The sequence below is a fragment of the Zootoca vivipara genome, chromosome 2 (genome assembly GCF_963506605.1).
Source record: "Zootoca vivipara chromosome 2, rZooViv1.1, whole genome shotgun sequence".
Lineage (NCBI taxonomy): Eukaryota > Metazoa > Chordata > Lepidosauria > Squamata > Lacertidae > Zootoca > Zootoca vivipara.
Genome location: NC_083277.1, coordinates 29,077,744 through 29,098,918, shown reverse-complemented (window position 1 = coordinate 29,098,918; position 21,175 = coordinate 29,077,744). Strand labels below are relative to the sequence as shown.

At 41.0% G+C, this 21,175-nt stretch overlaps 1 protein-coding gene across 25 annotated transcripts in view; it reads left to right on the top strand.

Annotated features, from left to right (window-relative positions):
• The window catches only part of FOXP1 (forkhead box P1), a 548,710-nt gene that overhangs the window by 432,506 nt on the left and 95,029 nt on the right, over positions 1–21,175 (top strand). For all 25 annotated transcript variants that reach the window (XM_060271348.1, XM_060271340.1, XM_035106646.2 and 22 more), the window contains 2 exons: positions 11,193–11,352; positions 19,722–19,926. In XM_060271348.1, the coding sequence (XP_060127331.1) occupies positions 11,193–11,352; positions 19,722–19,926 (365 nt within the window). The remainder of the gene's footprint in view (positions 1–11,192; positions 11,353–19,721; positions 19,927–21,175) is intronic.

Here is a 21,175-nt window from a genome sequence, read left to right as displayed (position 1 = left end):
AGTCCAAGCTTCCTCATCCTCGGCCCTCCAGATGTTTTGAGACTACAATTCCCATCATCCTTAACCACTGGTCCTGCTAGCTAGGGATCATGGGAGTTGTAGGCCAAAAACATCTGGAGGGCCGAGGTTGAGGAAGCCTGATTTAGTCCAACCCCCTGCAATGCAGGAATATGCAGCTGTCCCTTATGGGGATTGAACCTGCAACCTTGGCTTTATCAGCACCACACTCTAACTGTGCACCCACAGATTACTGTTCTGTATGTGATCTAGGATGCAACATGCCTCTGAGTACCAGTTGCTGGCAACAACAGAGGCCCTCATGTCCTTCTTATAGACTGTTTGGATAATGTGAGAAACAGTAATATAAGCCAGTTCCATTTGTGAACACTCTAGATCAGGCATCCCAAAACTTCGGCCATCCAGATGCTTTGGACTACAATTCCCATCATCCCTGACCACTGGTCCTCTTAGCTAGGGATCATGGGAGTTGTAGGCCAAAACATCTGGAGGGCCGCAGTTTGGGGATGCCTGCTCTAGATCCTGCTCCATAATCACCTGCACATAGGTCCCATGACAAACCAGGCAGAAGTTCTTTGACAAAGGAGCTGATGATATTGAAGGTAGAGATTTAGGAAGCTCCAAGCCAAGCTTTGGGGTAGCTTGCTAATGGAGGTGAAACTTGGGTTTGGGAGGAATAGGTTTATCCTCTAAAGTAGCCTGGTTAAAATAAACATCACACACACACACACACACACACACAGAGAGAGAGAGAGAGAGCATGGACCAAAAAATGTATAGTTAACATTACATGAGCAAAATCTATGATTGAAAATGATGGCTGGAAAATGGAATTGTTGGTACATTTATGAAATTGTGAAACTTATGGGTTACAGTGGGGTCCTCTTCCCTTCTACATCAGTTGTTACTGAGAGTCGAATTAATGCTGCCATATGCTTTTCACAATTTGCAACTTTGTGAATTCTTCTGTATTTTATAAATTTTACCTTGGTTTGTGTTCCTTCAAGGCCATAAATGGCCATCTAGAAAATACATGGTGGGTTGTGGAAACTCTGTTGGTATTAAGGCGTCCCACCCCCTGCCCACTGCATGACTGCCTGTTGGATGCCTAGAATGTTGTGCCTTATTACACGATGCTCCCATACCTGAGTTGGCTGTGTGTCAGCATGGCGGTTGTGATTTATGCAAGCACACATTGCCAGATTGGTCCACACACTTTCTTGGCCTCCATCAAACCACTCTCCCCTATTGTGGAAAACCAAGTTTTAAGTCAAGTGTGAATTTTTACAGTCGCGTTATGAAAATAGGGGGGGGGTTATAATGGGAAACGCTGACATGAACCTTAACTATAGCCCGTTAACGGGCGCCACTATAATAAAAAAGGGAACAGATTAAAAAATGTCTAAAATGTAAATCTAAAGGACTAACAGTAATTAAAATGGAAATGGCACAGGGAGGGAAGGCATGTAATTGTGAGATATCACTGTGCAGAATGCTCTCAGCTTTGTTTTGCTGGCTGTTTTTCTAATTCAGTAGGGCTTACTCATCAGTGGCAGTTCAATGCGCGTTAATGACTCTGGGATGCAGGCATCACTCTGGACAAAGAAATGATTATTGTGCGGTCAAAAGAAGTTCAAAGACAAGAAGGGAATTTCAGTTTTTCCCTTAGAGATCCACATTCAAGAGCATATAAATTAAGCCAAATGTTAAAAACCACAGTCTGAAAGCTGACTTCAAAGTCACAACTCTCTAATTAATGAACTGCGAGCTTCAGTTTGGACAAGTCGTGGTTTGATGCGCCCATAAATCAACATGACAGGTCTGTTTCACAGTCTCAGACAGTGCTTGTCATTGAGTCGCATCAGATGTAAACACAGCAAAAAAGAAAAAAAAGAGGGAATACGAAGGAGGTGCAATTGATCAACAGAATTGGTAAAAACCCACTTTTGAAGCACATTATGCATGATCACAGGAAATGGCTATAGCCTCAAGAGGCTTTCTCCTTCTGCTGTTGCTTTTTTGAATCAGATTTCTAACAACCTTCAAAAGGGAGAATAAGAATTATGGAGCTTCTCCCCTGTGGCTGCCAGGCAATAACCCCCTGTTGTTATTTTGTGCTTCTTTCTTTTCAAAGGCGTCAAATTTTAGTTTTTTAAAGATCTTTAACTCTATATTTGAAGACAAACAATAAAGGGCTGCCACTGTCATTCTTATCAGTTACCAGGGATTGTATTTTTTTCTTTCTGTTGCCACTTCTTATTAACCTCTTATTTGGTCTATTAGACATAGTTTTGAATGCAAGCCTGCATGCTGGGAGAACATGAAAGTTCAGATGAGCTCAGAGGGCAGATAAAGAAATTTGAAGGGGAAAGTTACACAGCAGAATGAACGATAAAAGTTAACTCTTCTAAATTGCTGTTGTCAGACAGGAGAGCGTCTCTGACACAAAGATGATGGCTTGGAGAAGAAGGAAAAATACTTTCTGTGTTAAAAAGGCAGGATGGGAGGTTGGACATTGTAATGGCATTTCAATATCTATCACAACTGATTTACTGTAGTCACACGCCTGATATTGTGGTATCCAAAGTTACAATAAGAGAAATCTTCCTATTTTAAAATTAGTATTACAACATTGATTGATGTAAGGAGAGCGAAGGGCACACACCCATTGCTTTTAGCTGCTGTTTGCCCGGGGGGGGGGGGGGCGCTTTTTCTTTTAATAACCAGATGGTTTTAGTGAGGGGTGCTTCAAGCGATGCAAAAAAAAAAAATCTATGATGGTTTTTCACTGCCATCTTCTTAAGTGAAAGAGCAATTAATATGCACATGGTAAGCCATGTGCCTGTCTGTGTCCATGCATATGGCATGAGTATAAATGCATGGGTTCTAAACTAAATAATCACATGAGAGAAATTTGTTATGGACTTCACCATTTTTAAATTTGGCTCAATTGTGTTAATCTGCTGCACTCTTCCTTGTTGTTAGCTCACAGTCGCATCCAAGCAGATCTGAAAGCAATGGATCTTTGACCTGTAACCAGTACATTATGTATGGCAGTGGTTTGTTTTTTTAAAAATAAATAAAAAGTCTCGGGGTTTTTTGCAAGTAAGAATTAAGGAGTTTTCCGGCAGGGTGGAGAACCTGTTTTTAGCAGCATTACCATTTGTTGCAGCCAGATCTCAGCCTGTTAACTCCCCAGGTCCTATTCTCTCGTGTTTTGGTTTTATTAAGCACCGTCCCATTGAGTCTATCAAATAGAGCTGGGGGGGGAAAGATGATGGGAATGTTTCTAAATAAAGGTGGGAAACATCCCCCACCCACCCGCCACCTACCCACCCAGCCACCTTTTTTTTCCTTTTCTTTTTTTGCAGTCATGTCTAGCTAAGTAGATTGTTATGATAAAAGGCTGTTTGTCCTCCAGTAGTTATGACAATTTATGTTAGGCAGTAGGGAGTAACCCAAGAAAGGAAAACAGACCTTTGACAGCAGCTTTAGGGAGGGGATCAAAAATGCAAGTTTTATCAGGATATTTCAGCATTTTAACAACTGACTACTGACCTGACAACAGGACTGCACCGAGACCTTTTTTGTATGCATTCAATTGTGAGAAGTAAACAAGCTGCCTTGTATCCTGTGTTTGGTAACTGGGTGGGGAGCACAGTTTGGCAACGTGCATCGCTTTTAAGTTCTTTCTTGGACAATGGGCTTGTATACTTTTTTATCCTGGCTTTTTAAATGGAGAAATAGCTTTCATGAGCTTTTCCTGGAGGATAGCAGTGAAGACAACAGAACAGGCATCAGTCAACTTATATAAATAAAGCTGGTTTAAAATATTAACTTGCAATAAAGTGGCAAGTCCCTGACATGTCCAAAGCAGGGAGTGTTCTCATACTAAATCATCCCTTTTACAGTATGAATTTTTCACAAGGATTAATATCTGAGGTGCTGAACAAATTATTAAACACTGGTTTAACTATCCTTGTGATTTATATTAATCCAATAACTTCAGGAAAAATCAGGAACAGTTGGATCATCTGGGGGCATGCTGGTTTAAAACTGAAATGCCCTCGACTTTTCAGCTTATTTACATGTTTGTTGTTCTGGCTGTAGATTTCGGTTTTTCAGACAGAAAATCAATTAACTTTCTCAGTGGGTAGAGTAATAGGCCTGAAATTGGTTGCTAATACAAAGTATGTGGAAGGCAATATTTCCCAAATCCCCGCAAAATAAGCCACTTACAGTGCAGTCCTGTCTCATTTAATTCAATAGGGTTCGTCTCATTTAATTCAATAGGGTTTACTCCCAGATAAATGGGTATGGGGCTCTGGGCCTTAGCAACTAACAACACAGCCACAAATAGCTCCTATCATTTTGACTACTCCTTGTCACGAATGAGCTCAACTGCCAGCAGTGAGACCTTTTGTGGATCCCAGGTTGGCTCAACCTCGCCCCTTCCCCACCCTCAATATGCCCCATTTGGGGCTTTCTGCTGCCGGGAAAACTGCCAATGGGCCAGCCATATGTTCTATAGCAGAGGTGAGTGAAGTTGTATGGGGAGTTTCAATAGCTCTGTCAGTATAGTTGCTGTGGTATGCTTTAAATAGTTATTGGAAGCATCTTCACCACCATTGGAATGTATCCGACTTCACTGTAGGTTGGACTGCCTATATCAGGGCAGGGCAACCTATGGTACTCCATACAACTTTGAACTTCCATCAGCCTCAGCCAGCACTGCCTGTGATCAGTGGTGATGGGAGTTGTAGTCAAACAGTATCCAGAGGGCCACAGGTTCCCCATTCCTGGGTCTGTATAGAAAAACCAAGCAAGTGAGGGGTGTTTCTAGGTTACTAGCAGAAACGTCATGGCAAGGACATACCGTATTTTTCCGTCTATAAGATGTCCCCATCTATAAGACGCCCCCTATTTTGGGGGACTCGGATCTAAGAAAATGTGGGAAGATGGCCCTATGTATAAGACACCCCATAATTTTTGACATTGTTTTTTTAGGGAAAAAATCTAGTCTTATACATGGAAAAATACGGTAGATTGTGAGAGGAGCAGGGACACCTGCAAGGTGATGGTACAGTGGTACCTCCGGTTGCGCACAAGATCCATTCCGAGGCTCCGATCAGATCCCAAGGAATTCGCAACCGGAGATGCCACTTCTGCACATGCACACGGCACGGTAGAGCACTTCTGCGCATACATGCACGTCGAAACCTGGAAAAATGCTTCCTGGTTTCTTGCGTTCACATCCTGAAGGATAGGCAAACAGACATGTGCGTATCCAGAGGTACCACTATATTTCCCTTTCTCCACACCCAGCTCTTCCATGGTCCACAAAAACTTCATTCTGCCTGTCTTTAAACCAGGCATCCCCAAAACTCAGCCCTCCAGATGTTTTGGGACTACAATTCCCATCATCCCTGACCACTGGTCCTGTTAGCTAGGGATGATGGGAGTTGTGGTCCCAAAACATCTGGAGGGCCGCAGGTTGGGGATGTCTGCTTTAAACCATCTGCAGATGTTCAAAGGTGGTGGAAGATGTTCAAGTGTGCCCATTGTTGTGCTCAAGTGCCTTTGTCCCCCACTCCCAGCCAGTCAGCCAGATTATTCGCATTGTCAGCTTTAACTCAGGGTTGCTCTGTGGTACGCTCCTTACATGGAGACTGCAAACATAATAAAATAATACAGTTTATCTACCACCAAGGACTGAACTTGTAGGATTCTATCCCTTTACATGCTTGTGGTTTCCACTGTTAATCTAGATTTGTGCCATTTCCCCCTTAGTCTAGGTTTGATGACGTTTTGCGGGACAGTCAGCCCACTGGTTGACCAACATACTTGTGACCTGGTTCTCAATCCGATTTTATTTTCCCTTCTCCCAATAGAATTAATGTATATGTTGAACGGGGAGGGTTTCCAGCTCCACTCACCTTCGCTCCTGTCCATTTGTTTTTCCTTTGGAATCCTAGGAATACAGTTAGTGACGTCTATTCATTTCTGCTAGGTATATAAAGGAGAAAGGGGGGGGGGGAGTTCAAATTAATCAGATGCAAAAAATTAAATAAAAAATCACTGTCTCACATTTTCAATACTTTCTGAATGGTTCTTATAACTAATTTTTAGCTATTTATATCAATGGCTTGTTTTTAAGGGGACTTTTTTTAAAAATCTAAGTGCACAGATAGACCTCTTAAAGGCAAATGCAGTTACTTCAAACGCCATGCGTTTTTTCACACTCTTCCTTCCCTCCCCTTCCCCCTCTCCCTCAGTTCTGCTGCCATATGGATTATATATGTTTTTCTCTGTCAGGGGTTAACTTTCTTTCTGCAAATGTTAGCTACAAAGCTCTGCAGACCTCCACCTTGATATGATTCCTAACAGATTAGGGATATTAGATAATTTCCTTCTATTTATTGTTCTAGTGTGCTGTATTATCTTTCTATCACTCAGATAATTACTGAGGAAATCTACATTAACTTTTTTTTTTTTTGCTGGCGTAAGGAATTGCTAAACATTGGCACAGTGCATTGATATTTTACGGAACCAAAGTTTTCCTCATGTCATTGTGCAATAAATAAAAAGATATTCATCAAAACTGCAAAGGCATTTTCTATGGTTTTAGAAGAACAAAGCAAATAAAATACAAGATGAGCAGAACCTAAAGGCTTCCTTAAGTGAAACAAAATTAAGGACTCTGAAGCCTTGAGTACTGTACATATTAAACACATTCAAATAAGATGTTGTTTGCTAAATTATGAATGTGTGTAATTAAAATCTAGTGGCTGTTTCTATGAAAGATTTACAATGTTATTTCATCGTTTGTCATGGCTAATTAACAATATTAGATGAAGTTTTTCTTCTTCAAAGGTCTGATTTTTTTCTCATTTATTTATGTCAGAAGTGATAAACAGAGTAGTTAAAAGCTTCTCTGGGTGCAGCAGTGAAAAAGCAACATGTTCTTTTACACCTCAGAGGTTCAGGGTTCAGATCCCAGTGGAATATAGCAACTTAGTCTTCTTCTGAGGGTGAATAATTCTCCTCCTCCCCAAGCATTGAAGTTTAAAAAAATATATTAAGTGGAATAACACAGGAGAGAGAACTGTGAATTGATTGATTGCATGACAGAGAGAGCTACTATGCAAAATGCAATAAATTAGCCAATTGGAGCCTTAATAGCTGAGACAATTCTTTAATAAGTAAATAGAGCATAGCGTGGGGATATTTTTCATTAAAATTAAGTGTATATGCTGGTGTAATGCTGCTTTCTGCGCTTTGACTTTTCAGCGCCAAAGTTCGCAAGAACTTCACTGTCAACAAGGTTGTGAGCTACCAACTGTATCTTGTAAAAAGATACAGTATGAGAATACAATTCCATTGTTGCATTCTCCCCTCCCCCAGCCCCAGCACAGAAGAATCCTGTCCAATTTAAACATAACACCAGACATTTCTGTGCAGTCTGCTTTAGCACTGAACAACCTTCCCAAGCCACGCATGGCATACATACATGCCAGTTTGGCACAAAGCTGGAAGAAGCAGGGTGTCAATCACCCAGACTTTCTTTATTTTTTTAACATGTGCATCGTTGCATTTATTTGTCAGGATAAAATCCATACAGATTTTGCATGAATGATCTATAAGTCAGAGTGGGAAGCGATACAGTCAGACTTTGGACAGAATTCAAAGAACTATATGGGGTGTGCCCAGAGGAATTGTTTACTCTCTCTCTTTAATACTGTTCAGACATCAAACTAAACCATAACTTCAGCATGACAAGATTGAGCCACCCCACCCGACGCAAGGAAAAGCTTAGAAGCTTTCGCTTCCATTTGTACTTAACCACAGCCTGTTGAGGCACCCAAACTGACAAACTGTGGTTAACACCAACTATGGTTTGTTTGATTGAAGCCAGGTTACGGTTTTCGTTGGAAATTTAGCAAGCTGGAGAATTTTTGTTAACAGGAGAGTGGACGGGATGAGTGCAGGCCTTTTTGAAATCTTCTCTACAGCAAGCAATAAAGATTGACCTGACTTTTTAATCTAAGGGGAAAGATGATGGTGATGATGATGATGATGATGATGATAGTAAAAAAAATCTATGATTTACACCCTGCCCATTTGGTTGGGTTTCCCCAGCCACTCTGGGCGGCTTCCAACAAAATATTAAAAATACATTAAAACAACAAAAGGGGGCTTCACAGAGAGAGAATTGAGTGAGCAGAGTGCCTTTGGCTAGGAAACTGCAGCCTCTTCCCATCCTTACACTTGGAATGAAGAAGTTTGCCTCTGAGATACTGCCCTCCATATATTCACGAGCAACTTCAGCCTGTGCTCTCTCTTCACAAAAATTTGAAAATAACAAGCAAACCTATAGGGCAATGCTATCCCAGACAGATCAGCACCTTGAAAAAGACTGTGCTGCTCCCCACACCTTTCTTAGCAAATATTACATTATTTTTCCCCATAACTCCCCCCCTCCCGCCTCCTGCTTTCCTGTCATAGGGAAGACAACACTTAGAATTAAGGAACAATGTGTCTGTATGCACATGCTCAGCTTGTGATGTGTTTTCAGCGTCAATGCTAAATCCACAGTTCTTCTACTCCACACCCAGACACAAAGGCTTGTCATCCCCACCCCACCCAATTTGCAAAGCAAACTTTCATTAATGTCTTTATGACTGGGTTATATTCAAATACAGTACAGTATACTATCAGAGTGAGGGATAATGTCTGGGGATGCAAAAATTCCTTAGCTGCATTTAGGGATGGAGTTTCCTGCAAATCTCAATACAAACATTTTTCATTTAATGCTTTATTACATGCATCCCCAACCTGTGGCCCTCCAGATGTTTTGGCCTACAACTTCCATGATCCCTAGCTAACAGGACCAGTGGTCAGGGATGATGGGAATTGTAGTCCAAAAGATCTGGAGGGCCGAAGGTTGGGGATGCCTGCTTTATTACCCTGTTTCTCATATTTTAAGACATACCCATAAAATAAGCCATAGCAGGATTTTTAAGCATTCAAGGAATATAAGCCATACCCCGAAAATAAGACATAGTGATAGGCGCAGCAGCAATGCCGGCCACGGCAGGAGGAGGAGGAGGAAAAAAATAAGACATCCCTTGAAAATAAGCCATAGTGTGTTTTTTTGAGGAAAAAATAAATATAAGACATGTCTTATAATATGAGAAACACGGTATATGCATTATTATCTGTATAATATTATACAAGTATACCCTTATATTTTCCTAAGGTCATCAGCCCATAAATGCATACAACAATACCTACTGTGTTGCTTAGTATTTTATTAATACTTATAAAAAGGCTTGCAAAATTATGCAGCAGAAATATAGTACTGCATGCAGTTTGACTTTCTTCCCCCCCTTTTTATAATATATTTTTAATTGTTTTTACAAATATTTTCCAAACAGAACAGAACATCTCTTATCTTATACAGCATTTTGGCTATAAGCCTAAGACTTCCGTCAACCACATCTAGTGATTTTCTACTTTCCATCTCTTGATCTTGCATTTCATTATCTTAACTATTACTTTTAATAATCCTTAACTTAAAATCCACTCTCCTAGATTTCCCCCCTGTAATTTTTCATATAATTCTCCTTACAAAACTTCTTGTAATCCTACAAGCATAGTCAGTTGATTACAATTGTTTTTCAAATAATTTGCATATTTACTCCCGAATATTTACTTCAAGAATTTCTGGTCTCGCTGGTTCCGAATTCTCCCTGTCATCTTATCCAATTTCATCTGCCACTCCTCCTTTGTCGGTAATTCTTCCTGCTGCAGTTTGACTTTCTTATATGTACATGTGATGTATGCAACTTTTTTGATTAGAATTTTGTATATAATTAGACATGCTTAAAAAAACCCCGACATGCATAAGCAGCTCAGACGTAAGTGAACATTTGACCTCAGCGCATCGGTTCCAGAAGCCCCAGTATGCTCACAAGGGGACAGGTCCAAGAATTTGAGTATACGTGTTTTTGTATATACAAGGAACCCTTGGTACCAAACCCCCACATAAGATGCAATGGTACTGTACTGAGCAGAGAAGGGAGAGGGTGAATATGGTACATACAGCCCTGCCCCCTGCAAGCCTACCAATCAGACATATGGTTTTCTAGAAAAGTGAGAAGTATACTTTGTGGGTTCCATTCAGTGCTATGGAACACAGACTCAGTTTTCCGAAAACCCAGTGCAAGTTTTTTTTGGTAGCCTAAATTTAGATACTCTAATGCTACCTCCCTCTGGGCATCAGGCCGCTGCATACTCTTTACATGTCAAAATCAGATACCTTCTCACCCTGAATGTGTTGGCTTATTGGAAACTGATTATACAGCAGGCCAGTGCTCCTGGACTCACCAAGCTGAATATGGCCTACCAGCTGTGAAATGTAGCTAGCCATGTGCTTGACATCTCCCTTGGTTTTACACACCTAGGTGGCAGTAAAATCAGCATTTATCAAGTCCCTGGTATGCAGTCAGATTTAGCTAGTGCTACGTTTCCGAGCACAATTCAAAGTGTTGGTGTTGACCTTTAAAGCCCTAAATGGCCTCGGTCCGGTATACCTGAAGGAGTGTCTCCACCCCCATTGTTCTGCCCGGACACTGAGGTCCAGCTCCGAGGGCCTTCTGGCGGTTCCCTCACTACGAGAAGCCAAGTTACAGGGAACCAGGCAGAGGGCCTTCTCGGTAGTGGCACCCACCCTGTGGAATGCCCTCCCACTAGAGGTCAAAGAGAACAACAATTACCAGACCTTTAGAAGGCATCTCAAGGCAGCCCTGTTTAGGGAAGCTTTTAATGTTTGATGGATTTCTGTATTTTAGAATTTCTGTTTTGTTGGAAGCCGCCCAGAGTGGCTGGGGGAACCCGGCCAGATGGGCGGGGTATAAATAATAAATTATTATTATTATTATTATTATTATTATTATTATTATTATTATTATTATTATAGTGGGACCCAAGTTGTGCAGGTCTGCTTTGCAGCAATAAGTATATGTTCTGCTACAGGGTGGTGCTCTGGTTATGGGATTCTCTCCCCACACAAAATTGTTTCCAGCCATCATTACTGACAAAACATTCACTTGGCACTATGTTGGATTCCACCCATAATTTCCTTTCTTCTTCTTCTTCTTTTTGTTTCACAGCCCCAGCAGCAACAGGTGACTTCACAGCAGTTGGCCTTTCAGCAGCAGCTTTTGCAGATGCAACAACTGCAGCAACAGCACCTCCTGTCTTTGCAGCGCCAGGGTCTGCTGACGATTCAGCCTGGCCAGCCTACCTTGCCATTGCAGCCACTTGCTCAAGGTATGTGTGGCATGTTGAGGACTGCTGCCTTGTGAAATGAAGCGTTCACAGGCTTCACACTAATCTGACAAATCTACCCGGCATTAGAGAAATATATACCGTAATACTGGGAAAGCACTTTTGAGTGTCTTGCGCTTTTCTAGTTAATGGATGGATCTACCTCTTGGAGAATTAGGTTTAGGTTCCTTGTCCTAGTGAAACCTCCAAAACTGAATTTCAGGCCTTGTGAATTTATCAAGTCTGTGTTATAACAGCTTTATTTTGTGCAGCAGGTAAGTGATGGTTGATACCAGGGAATAGTTGAACCGATGCTTTCCAGCGCAGTTAGCTTTGTGTAAGAATATGCAACCTTAAAAGCACATAAGAAAACTTAAAAAGTTACGCAGATGAAGAGTTCAGTGTAACTTGAAAGCTTTAACATTCTTAAAGAAGAAGAAAATTGGAAATAAAATATAATATCTCTACTTCATATTGTTTGGATGTCTTGAACATAGCATGTTGCTGTGAGGCTGTGTGTGAGACTCTGCCCCCTACCTCCAAACCTGGCACTCAATAGGCATCCCATAGAGAGTTTCAGCAGCAGCATTACCTGTGAAATGGGTATGAGTGCTTTAACCTGAGAAGATTGTTCTGAGAGAATATATAGACAGCACTCAAATTGCAGGGAGAAATATCAGGGGGACCTTAATGAAATCCATCTCCTGACGCCCATTGAATTTAGCCAAAACATGCCTCCTGCAATCTTCTGAAAACAGTAGCTATGGGGGCTATCAGAAGAAGTACCGTATTACTGTGACCCCCCCCACACACACACCTCCATAACTGAGTACAGTGGTACCTCTCGTTACGAAATTAATTCGTTCCGGAGGTCCGTTCTTAACCTGAAACCATTCTTAACCTGAGTACCACTTTAGCTAATGGGGCCTCCCGCTGCCGCGCTGCGATTTCTGTTCTCATTCTGAGGTAAAGTTCTTAACCCAAGGTACTACTTCCAGGTTAGCGGAGTCTGTAACCCGAAGCGTTTGTAACCCGAGGTGTTTGTAACCCGAGATACCACTGTACAAGTGATAGACTTTTTTCCTCCTCCCCCCCAACCCTAAATTCACATTTACTGTCCAAAATACCTGTTTAGTTGTTTCTTGGTACCTAGCAGAAGAGATTTGAGAGCAACCTTCTTGTTCGTATGTTGTTTTTTCGGTTTCTCCTCTGGAGAAAATTAATTAACTGAATCACGATGTCTTGCATTTATCTGAATATGTGATCTCTCAGTGCACTTGTTACCTTTTCCCCGCACTGAGGTCAGTGGAGGGGGCATCCTTTTGATTTCATTCCTGATAGAATCCTACATGCCAGGCAATGACTGAACAGGCTCAAATACTTAGTGGTTTTTATTGAAGTGTTGGTGTTGGTTATGTGCTCCAAACTCCCACTGTTCCTGAGAGAGGTTGAGACTACTGGGAAATTTACTTGGCACATTATGGACAATATGGATGAGTAACAAAAATAAAGTCAAAACCCTAGGGGGGAAAAGCAGGAGAAGGCATGCAGACTATTGCCGGTTTTGTACATGTAAAAAAAAAAAAAAATTACAGCACAAGTTAATTATACCTCCAGATTTATTGGTAAGAAACATCACAAGCTGTTCTTACATACCCATCCACTGGACTCTGGCTTCAGCCTTCTGAATTTTTTCCCCACAGTTTCTATACTGTTAAGTTTGGTTGGTGGTGTTCATTGTATACAGTACATCAGTTAAGCTGTCCAAAAGAGGGCAATTGGGCAGTGACAAGACACGGTCATGTGTAATGTGAAAGAAATGAATGTGGTGATGCATGAAGTGTAATCTGTGCAGCAACACATCAGAGACACCAGTAGGTAATTCAGCAGTCGGGGGCATTGATTGATAGGCTTCGCAGTGTAGTATAACTATTAATTCCTATCACATTAGGAGGAAGCATATTTAAAAGGGGGTGAGCGCTGGAGATGAAGCAAACACAAACAAAGGCAGCTTCGGCTGTGTTGGTGGCTAGTTTCAGCTACATCATTATTCTCCACCCCCCCTTCACGCTATTATGATTCTGGGGTGCTGTTGTGTTGTGGAAAAGGCAGGGGGAAAGGTAACTTGAGAATTCAGACAGGTCAGAATGCAACACATCCCTTTCCTTTATTGGAGAGATCTGATGGCTAAAAACTGATGTCGTTATGAGGTTTAAATCAACTTTCTGCTTGCTTGAACATGGTCACCTGGGTACGGAGGTACAAGGACAAAAAGAGGTTGAGCAACTCTAGTTGTCTTTGAGCCAGTGAGTACCTGGGGTTGGAAAATCGAGTTCCACGAACAGTAATCTGTCAACTGTCCCCACAACATACATTTTTTAAGCCTTTGCCTGCATTTTCTTCTATAATGAAGAAGATACTTCTCCAACGGAAAAAAAATGCAACGAAGAAGAGTGTGAAAGCTTCAGTCTGTAATAATAATTGGCAATGAACACTTAAATTATAGACACCCTTTTTGTAACTGGCAACTGTTTTAAAGTACATAAAGAATCTTTTCCTAGGTGGAAGTACATTTGTTGTTAAAAATACAAGCCATTCAAGCCATTTCTGCATTTTAGAGGTCAAATAATATAGGTAAATATGACAAAAACAACCACTAATGATGCCGTATTTCTTGCTTGTTTCAAAGAGCTCTGAAGCAAAACATTTAAAAAGTTTTAATCAATTACAACCCATTGCACTGTAATAAAACAGCGTATATAACATTACAACATTTGTGTAATCACTCCTGCCCTTACACTCAAATGCATCAATAATCTAGACTTTATGTTTGTAGTCAGCATCAGCTGTAAAGCAAACTTCATTTAAGAAGCATCCTAAACAACCGAAGCTAGAACGCCAATACCAAATACCAAAATAGAAGGTATTCTGAGTCTAATCTCAGTGGACCTCACTTTCAAGGAAACATATTTAGGATTCGGAAAGTCGGCAGTTCAACTTCCCCGCGATGGAGTGAGCTCCCGTTGCTCTGTCCCAGCTTCTGCCAACCTAGCAGTTTGAAAGCACACCAGTGCCAAGTAGATAAATAGGTACCACTGTGGCGGAAAGGTAAACGGCGTTTCTGTGTGCTCTGGCTTCCGTCACGGTGTTCCGTTGTGCCATAAGCGGTTTAGTCCTGCTGGCCACATGACCCGGAAAGCTGTCTGTGGACAAACGCCAGCTCCCTCGGTCTGAAGTGAGATGAGCGCCGCACCCCATAGTCACCTTTGACTGGAACTAACCATCCAGGGATCATTTACCTTTTACTTTATTTTATCTGTTTGATGTGCTTCGAAGATAGATATATGCCTGTGCTCTCAATTTGTACCTGCCAAATTGCTGGAACATAAATTAGAATGCTAATAACTATGAGCACAATATTAGAAGCTAAAAAAATGTGATTTCTCTCAGATATTTCAATATTTAAGTGTTGGTGGGTTCAACGTGATTGTATCATTCCTACCACTTAGGTTCTGCTAGTAGCAGAGGCCACTATATTTAATTATCCCTTAGGTTTGATTTAGCAATAACTAACTTTCTGCAACATTTCTCAACTGTCCGATAAAATTATCCATGTTGTTTGTGCTAAAAAAGAAAACGATTACTTGTTGAAGAGTTCATAATAGCATTGTCCTTGTTTGGGGGACAATTATGTCACTTGGATCTCTGTGACATCATAATTAGATTCTGTTGCATAATTCAATCTGATCTGCAGTCCTTATGCCCGTGACCTTCTCCAACTGCAGTTACAGATACTTTATTTGCCTTTTATATCAAAATTGTGGAATTTGTTTAGATTTTGTTGTACAAAGACAGTTCTCATTAATGTTATGAATTGCCCATCTGTTATATAGTGGGCAAATCCTGCTGTAGATGTTGCAGCTTGCTAATTGCCCCTTTTGCCCTTGATGTATCGAGAGACTTTCTGTGGTATTCAGGTTTTTTTGTCATATAAATCAACGACAATCAAGCAGAAACACACAGCATCATCTCACTTTGAAAATCTAGAGCTATGTATATGAAGATTTTATAATAGCTAATATTAACAGTAATGATAATGGCAAATGTCTTTTTCTCATATCGGTGTATCCCCCCAAAATAAAAATGATGTTGACTCATGTGTTCTATTATCAATATGTTCCCATCAACAGACAAGTCCATTCACTATTGTTTCAACTGAGTAAACAGTGGTGAAAGGGTCAGTCATATTCACAGGTAATTGTTAGTGTGGAGACAGTCCTGTCAAGCGTGTTAGCTAAAAATACATCCCACACTGTCACTTTGCAAGGTGTTTGAAAATAATAGCCCAGTTGCAGCTAAACAGGACACAGGATTGTGTCGTGACCTTTCTCTTTGTTTAAATTGCCATAGAGGTTTAATTTCAAGGGACAAGCAATAATTGAATATGTCTAATAACTAAATGCTCATATGGGACAAAATCCATCAAAATGTAATTGGCATTTGATTTTTATGAAAGGAGAAGGAATGACTTTATAGCAATAGATGCATCTTTAGACTATCTGATCACTTAATGTATTTTAGAATATGTACTAATTGCAAACACTTAAAAAGCATTTTTGCATATATATTTTTAGGTGGCCCACTAGCAAAGACCAAATGTTTTTGTTAATGCTACTCTCAGAAAGGCGGGGAAGGTTATTGGTCTGTCGTGCAATAATTTACTCCTCTTTGATATGCAAACGATCCACGGTGAATATAAAAAAAATTCTATCAGACTCATTTCACAGTTCTTAACCACTTAGATTCTCTGGAGTCTATCGCCTCATTAGACCAGTGCTCTCCAAAGCTAGCATAATTAAAATCTTTAACAGTTTAGCAAAGTAAAGATGTTTGGCTGATCACGTTGAGATGATTATCTAGCCATTGTATTCTAAATGACAAAAATAAATTAAATTTAGACCTTGGCATTTTTTATTATGTGTTTCAAATGAATATATTGTATACTGTCTTCAATGCCTTAGGTTTGGTAAGAGACATGTCTGTTTCAGACACGGATGTATATTTTAAAAATGGCAGATTCTCCTCCCCACTCCTGAAAAAACGCAAGGATAACACAGTAGCTTGAAACAAAGCAGTTGCATTCATTGACACCTAGACTTCAAGTTGTTCAAAAGAAATTGATTAATTTTATTTTTGAAAACATGACTGATTCTACATGCTTTTAAAACTCCAGCTTGTCCCATATGCCCATGCCAGCCTACAACAGTAGAACAAACTACTCTCAGATTTCGGCATGCATAACCTTTATGGGATGTCATATTAAACTGTAACTTCTTCAAAATATGAAGTTGATGGCATACACCATTTTGAACTTACCTTGTTAAACAGTATTTCTTCTTCTTTTTTAAAAAGTATGTTTTTATTTCACTTCCAATGGCTCATTAGCACTGATCAAGAAATGACAGTAATAATAATAGTGTTACTTATATAGAAACTTGCAGGGTTTTTTAAGCTAGACACATCCATCAATTAACTGAGCAGTGCTAGAAACCAAAATTAATGAGAAAGATAGGTGTGTTAATGAAATAATCATGGTATAATCAATTTGACTGTTAAAATTCGAAAAGCATTTCATGAAGACAATGTGAATTCATAATTTATGTCTAAAAGTGATTAATAAAAACTGTATTTAATAACAAAGCTATTTATCATCATTTACAACTTAAGCACAAAATTAGTACTATTGTGGTTCATGTTGTCATAATAACACAGATGAATAAATTTATTTTGAAGACCTTCCTTGCTTCTGAAGAGAGGTTAAAATGTATCTGTCGCCAAGTCTTTTAGAAAATGAAGCACCATTTATTTATATTCTCCTTCAGAAAGCAGCCAATAATGGTTTTGCAATATAAATCTTGCAAGGAAAACCTCAGTTGCAACTTTACTTCCCATTGTGATTAAGAGAATGGGCCTATCAATAAGAAAAGGTTCTGTTTTAACTAATTTCCACTCTCAATATATATTCCCCCAGGAATTGTGTATGTTGAGTTGTTTGTCCTGTGTCCCAAATAGCTTGACATAAAGCATGAAAGGTTGTTTGTGCATTAAGGCCTAAAATCATTGGTGACAAGTAATGAGTCTGTAAGGATATTCAAGAAGCTGTGCCATGTTAAAGCTGACAGTGATTGAGCTTGTCACAGGGCTGAAGTGTATTCTTTTGGGCCCACTACAAACTTACAATGGGGTCCCTTCACATACATAACCCAAAATCATCCCATACATACATTCTCATTAAATAATATTTTTGAAATGAGTATATGACTGCAAACCATGTATAAATTGATCAATTCACTTCAAAGCTTTGGTTTTTTCCTGGTCCTTTTCCTTGCTAAAAATCATGAATTAACTCCCCAAAGCCAATTTTGTTTGCAAATTCACAATTGATAGACAAAATAGCTAGGTGGCTTGACTGTTCTTTCCCATAATGCATTTTGGATGGTTGCAGGCTGTAAATCCTTGCCCCCCCCCACCCCATAGCACTGCCACCTGTTGTCTGGTAGATCTTAAGAGAGCATGCCATATAAGGAAGCACAAGTCTCCCTATGTCGAAAAGTCCTACGGTAGTTTAATTGCACACAAAATTGGCATCCCTGATCTAGAGAATGTCATGGGCTGGCAGCTCACTATTCAGAATGTAACTTGTTCTGCTCTCAGGACAGCAATTCGCCTAAATCTGTTGCATTCACACATACAAAAGTGTTGCTGCTGCTGTTGTGTTGTATGTGTTTTTAGAAAGTTAGCACTTCTGTTGAGACAACTTCTTCAGCCATTAACCTAAATGGTCACTGCTAAGTAGCATATCTTAAAAGTAAAGGTAAAGGGACCCCTGACCATTAGGTCCAGTCGTGACCGACTCTGGGGTTGCGCGCTCATCTCGCATTATTGGCCGAGGGAGCCGGCGTACAGCTTCCAGGTCATGTGGCCAGCATGACAAAGCCGCTTCTGGCGAACCAGGGCAGCACACGGAAACGCCGTTTACCTTCCCGCTGTAGCGGTTCCTATTTATCTACTTGCATTTTGACATGCTTTCGAACTGCTAGGTTGGCAGGAGCTGGGACCAAGCAACAGGAGCTCACCCCGTCACAGGGATTCGAACCGCCGACCTTCTGATCAGCAAGCCCTAGGCTCAGTGGTTTAACCACAGCGCCACCTGGGTCCCCACATATCTTAGCAGTGACCATTTAGCTTAATGACTGAAGAAGTTGCCTCAACAGAAGTGTTAACTTTGTTTGTTTGTTTTAAAGTAGCATTTCTTAGGGACGCAGGTGCGCTATGGTCTAAACCACTGAGCCTCTTGGGCTTGCTGATCAGAAGGTCAGCGCTTTGAATCCCCGAGTTTGAAAGCACGCCAAAAGTGCAAGTAGATAAATAGGTACTGCTCTGGCGAGAAGGTGAACGGCGTTTCCATGCGCTGCTCTGGTTTTGGTGTTCCATTGCGCCGGAAGCGGCTTCGTCATGCTGGCCACATGACCCGGAAAAACTGTCTGCGGACAAACGTTGGCTCCCTTGGCCAGTAAAGCAAGATGAGCGCCGCAACCCCAGAGTCGTCTGTGACTGGACTTAACTGTCAGGGGTTCCTTTACCTTTACCTTTTAAGTAGCATATCTTAGACCTTGTTGTCCAATGTGGACGGCAGTCAGCCTCTCATTTAGTTTCTCACAATGCCCTGGGCACTGCAGGGCATTCTGGGAGATTAAAGTGGCAACTCCCAGCCAGGCTTTGAGTGCTGTAGCTGCTGCCAATTAAGCCTGAGGTAACCCATCAATGTACGGAAGGATCCACCAGAGAGCACTTTGCTCAAGGCTCCCTAAAACATGCAGCCAGCCCAGGTTGGTTGACTCATTGGACTTAAAAGTGTTGCATTATTTAAATGTGAAAGTTCATCATGCAGTGATAAAAAATAAATAAGGAAAATGCCATGATTTTCCATCCTTATGTCTGAGCTTTTCATATTCCTGTATTCACGTCTTCAGTGAGGACTAGAAATAGCCTTTGAAAACTATGGTATCTTTTGGCTTTTGATATACTGACTGCAATGGGACCTCCCGTGTTGCCCGCCTTCCAGTTTACCATAACAGTGAAGCCTAACTAATCAACCGCAGGGACATGCGGTTTGCGGAAAACGTTGACTTGGCAGGCAGCATTACTATTGCTCCAGTTCAGTGGTGTGTATGTGGCATTTATTACATGGTCCTTGGAATTTGAAAAATAACCTCCCAGACTAGGTTTTGTTTTCCGGCTTTGATATTAATTACTGTTTGAAGATGGCTAAATTAGCTGTTAATTAATTTCACTATTCAATTTTGTTTCAGGCATGATTCCAAATGAACTGCAGCAACTCTGGAAGGAAGTGACGGGTTCTCACACAGCAGAGGAAGCTGCAAGCAACAACCACAGCAGTTTGGACCTGTCGACAACATGCATCTCCTCCTCAGCCTCCTCTAAGGCCTCCTTAATAATAAACCCACATGCCTCAACAAATGGACAACTATCAGTCCACACTCCTAAAAGAGAGAGGTAAGTGCTTCTAGAATTCCTCCTCCTCTCTTCCCAGAGCAATATATATTTATTGTGGTCTTTGTTTTATTCATGCATATGGCTACTGTCACCTACATACAAGGGGGGAAATGGTGTAGCGTATGGGGAAGGACCATAGCTCAGCAATAGAGCATTTGCTTTGTATAAAGAAGGTCCCAAGTTTGATCCCCAGATGGGACACTCTGGAGATCTGCTGCCAGTCAGCGGTGGACAGTACAGTGGTACCTCGGGTTACAAACGCTTCGGGTTACAAACTCCGCTAACCCAGAAGTAGTACCTCGGGTTGAGAACTTTGCCCCAGGATGAGAATGGAAATTGTGCGGCGGCAGCGGGAGGCCCCATCAGCGAAAGCACACCTCAGATTAAGAACGGTTTCAGGTTAAGAATGGACCTCCGGAATGAATTAAGTTCGTAACCCGAGGTACCACTGTATTGAGCTAGAAAACACCCAGTATAAGGCAGCTTCCTGAGTGTTTCATAAATGTTACCGCTGATATCCCTGGACTCATGAAGAGTATTTGCTGACTTAACGTCACTAATCTTTGTTGTGTCTTTGAGTTGGTTCACCAAACACATTTTTTGTCCGCATGAGCAGTTCTGACTTGTGTCGAGGTGTTTGCTTTCTAAAGAAAAATGTAATATATGAAGGTGGTAATCCTGGAAATAAGTGATCCTGCATTCCACTGATTACGATTGGCATTTGCAACAACATATGACATAACCCAAGGATAGGTTCGTGCTCACATGGACAAACGTAGCAGGAATGTATTCAGGTATTTGTGTAGCCGTACAAGTTTATGTTGTCAAGATCTCATTATTTTGCAGATGCCAGTTTTAATGTACTGTATATTGTTTCCTTGTGGTAGCTGGGAAGCAATTTCTCAGAAATATATTTTATCCTGTTGCTGTTTGTCAGCTGGTTGTTGGTTCTTGAGAAGCGATTTGGAAGGCTCTTTGTCTGGATGGTGTGATTGCAAATTGCTGTCCAAAAGGGGGCATCTGATTGTGATATCAAGTGATTGGCAGGTGGGTAGCCCCAGCCACATGCCAAATTGGGTTGGGGTGGTGGTGCAGATGAGTATCTGGCCCATCAACCAGATCCAGTTCCCCACCTCGTGATTTAGGTCCTTCAAATTACACACTGACTCGTATGCCCAAAAGGTATTGTGTTTGAAAACTGCTGCTGAAGTCATTAAAAATCTAGAGCAACAAACATAGCACCTTAAAA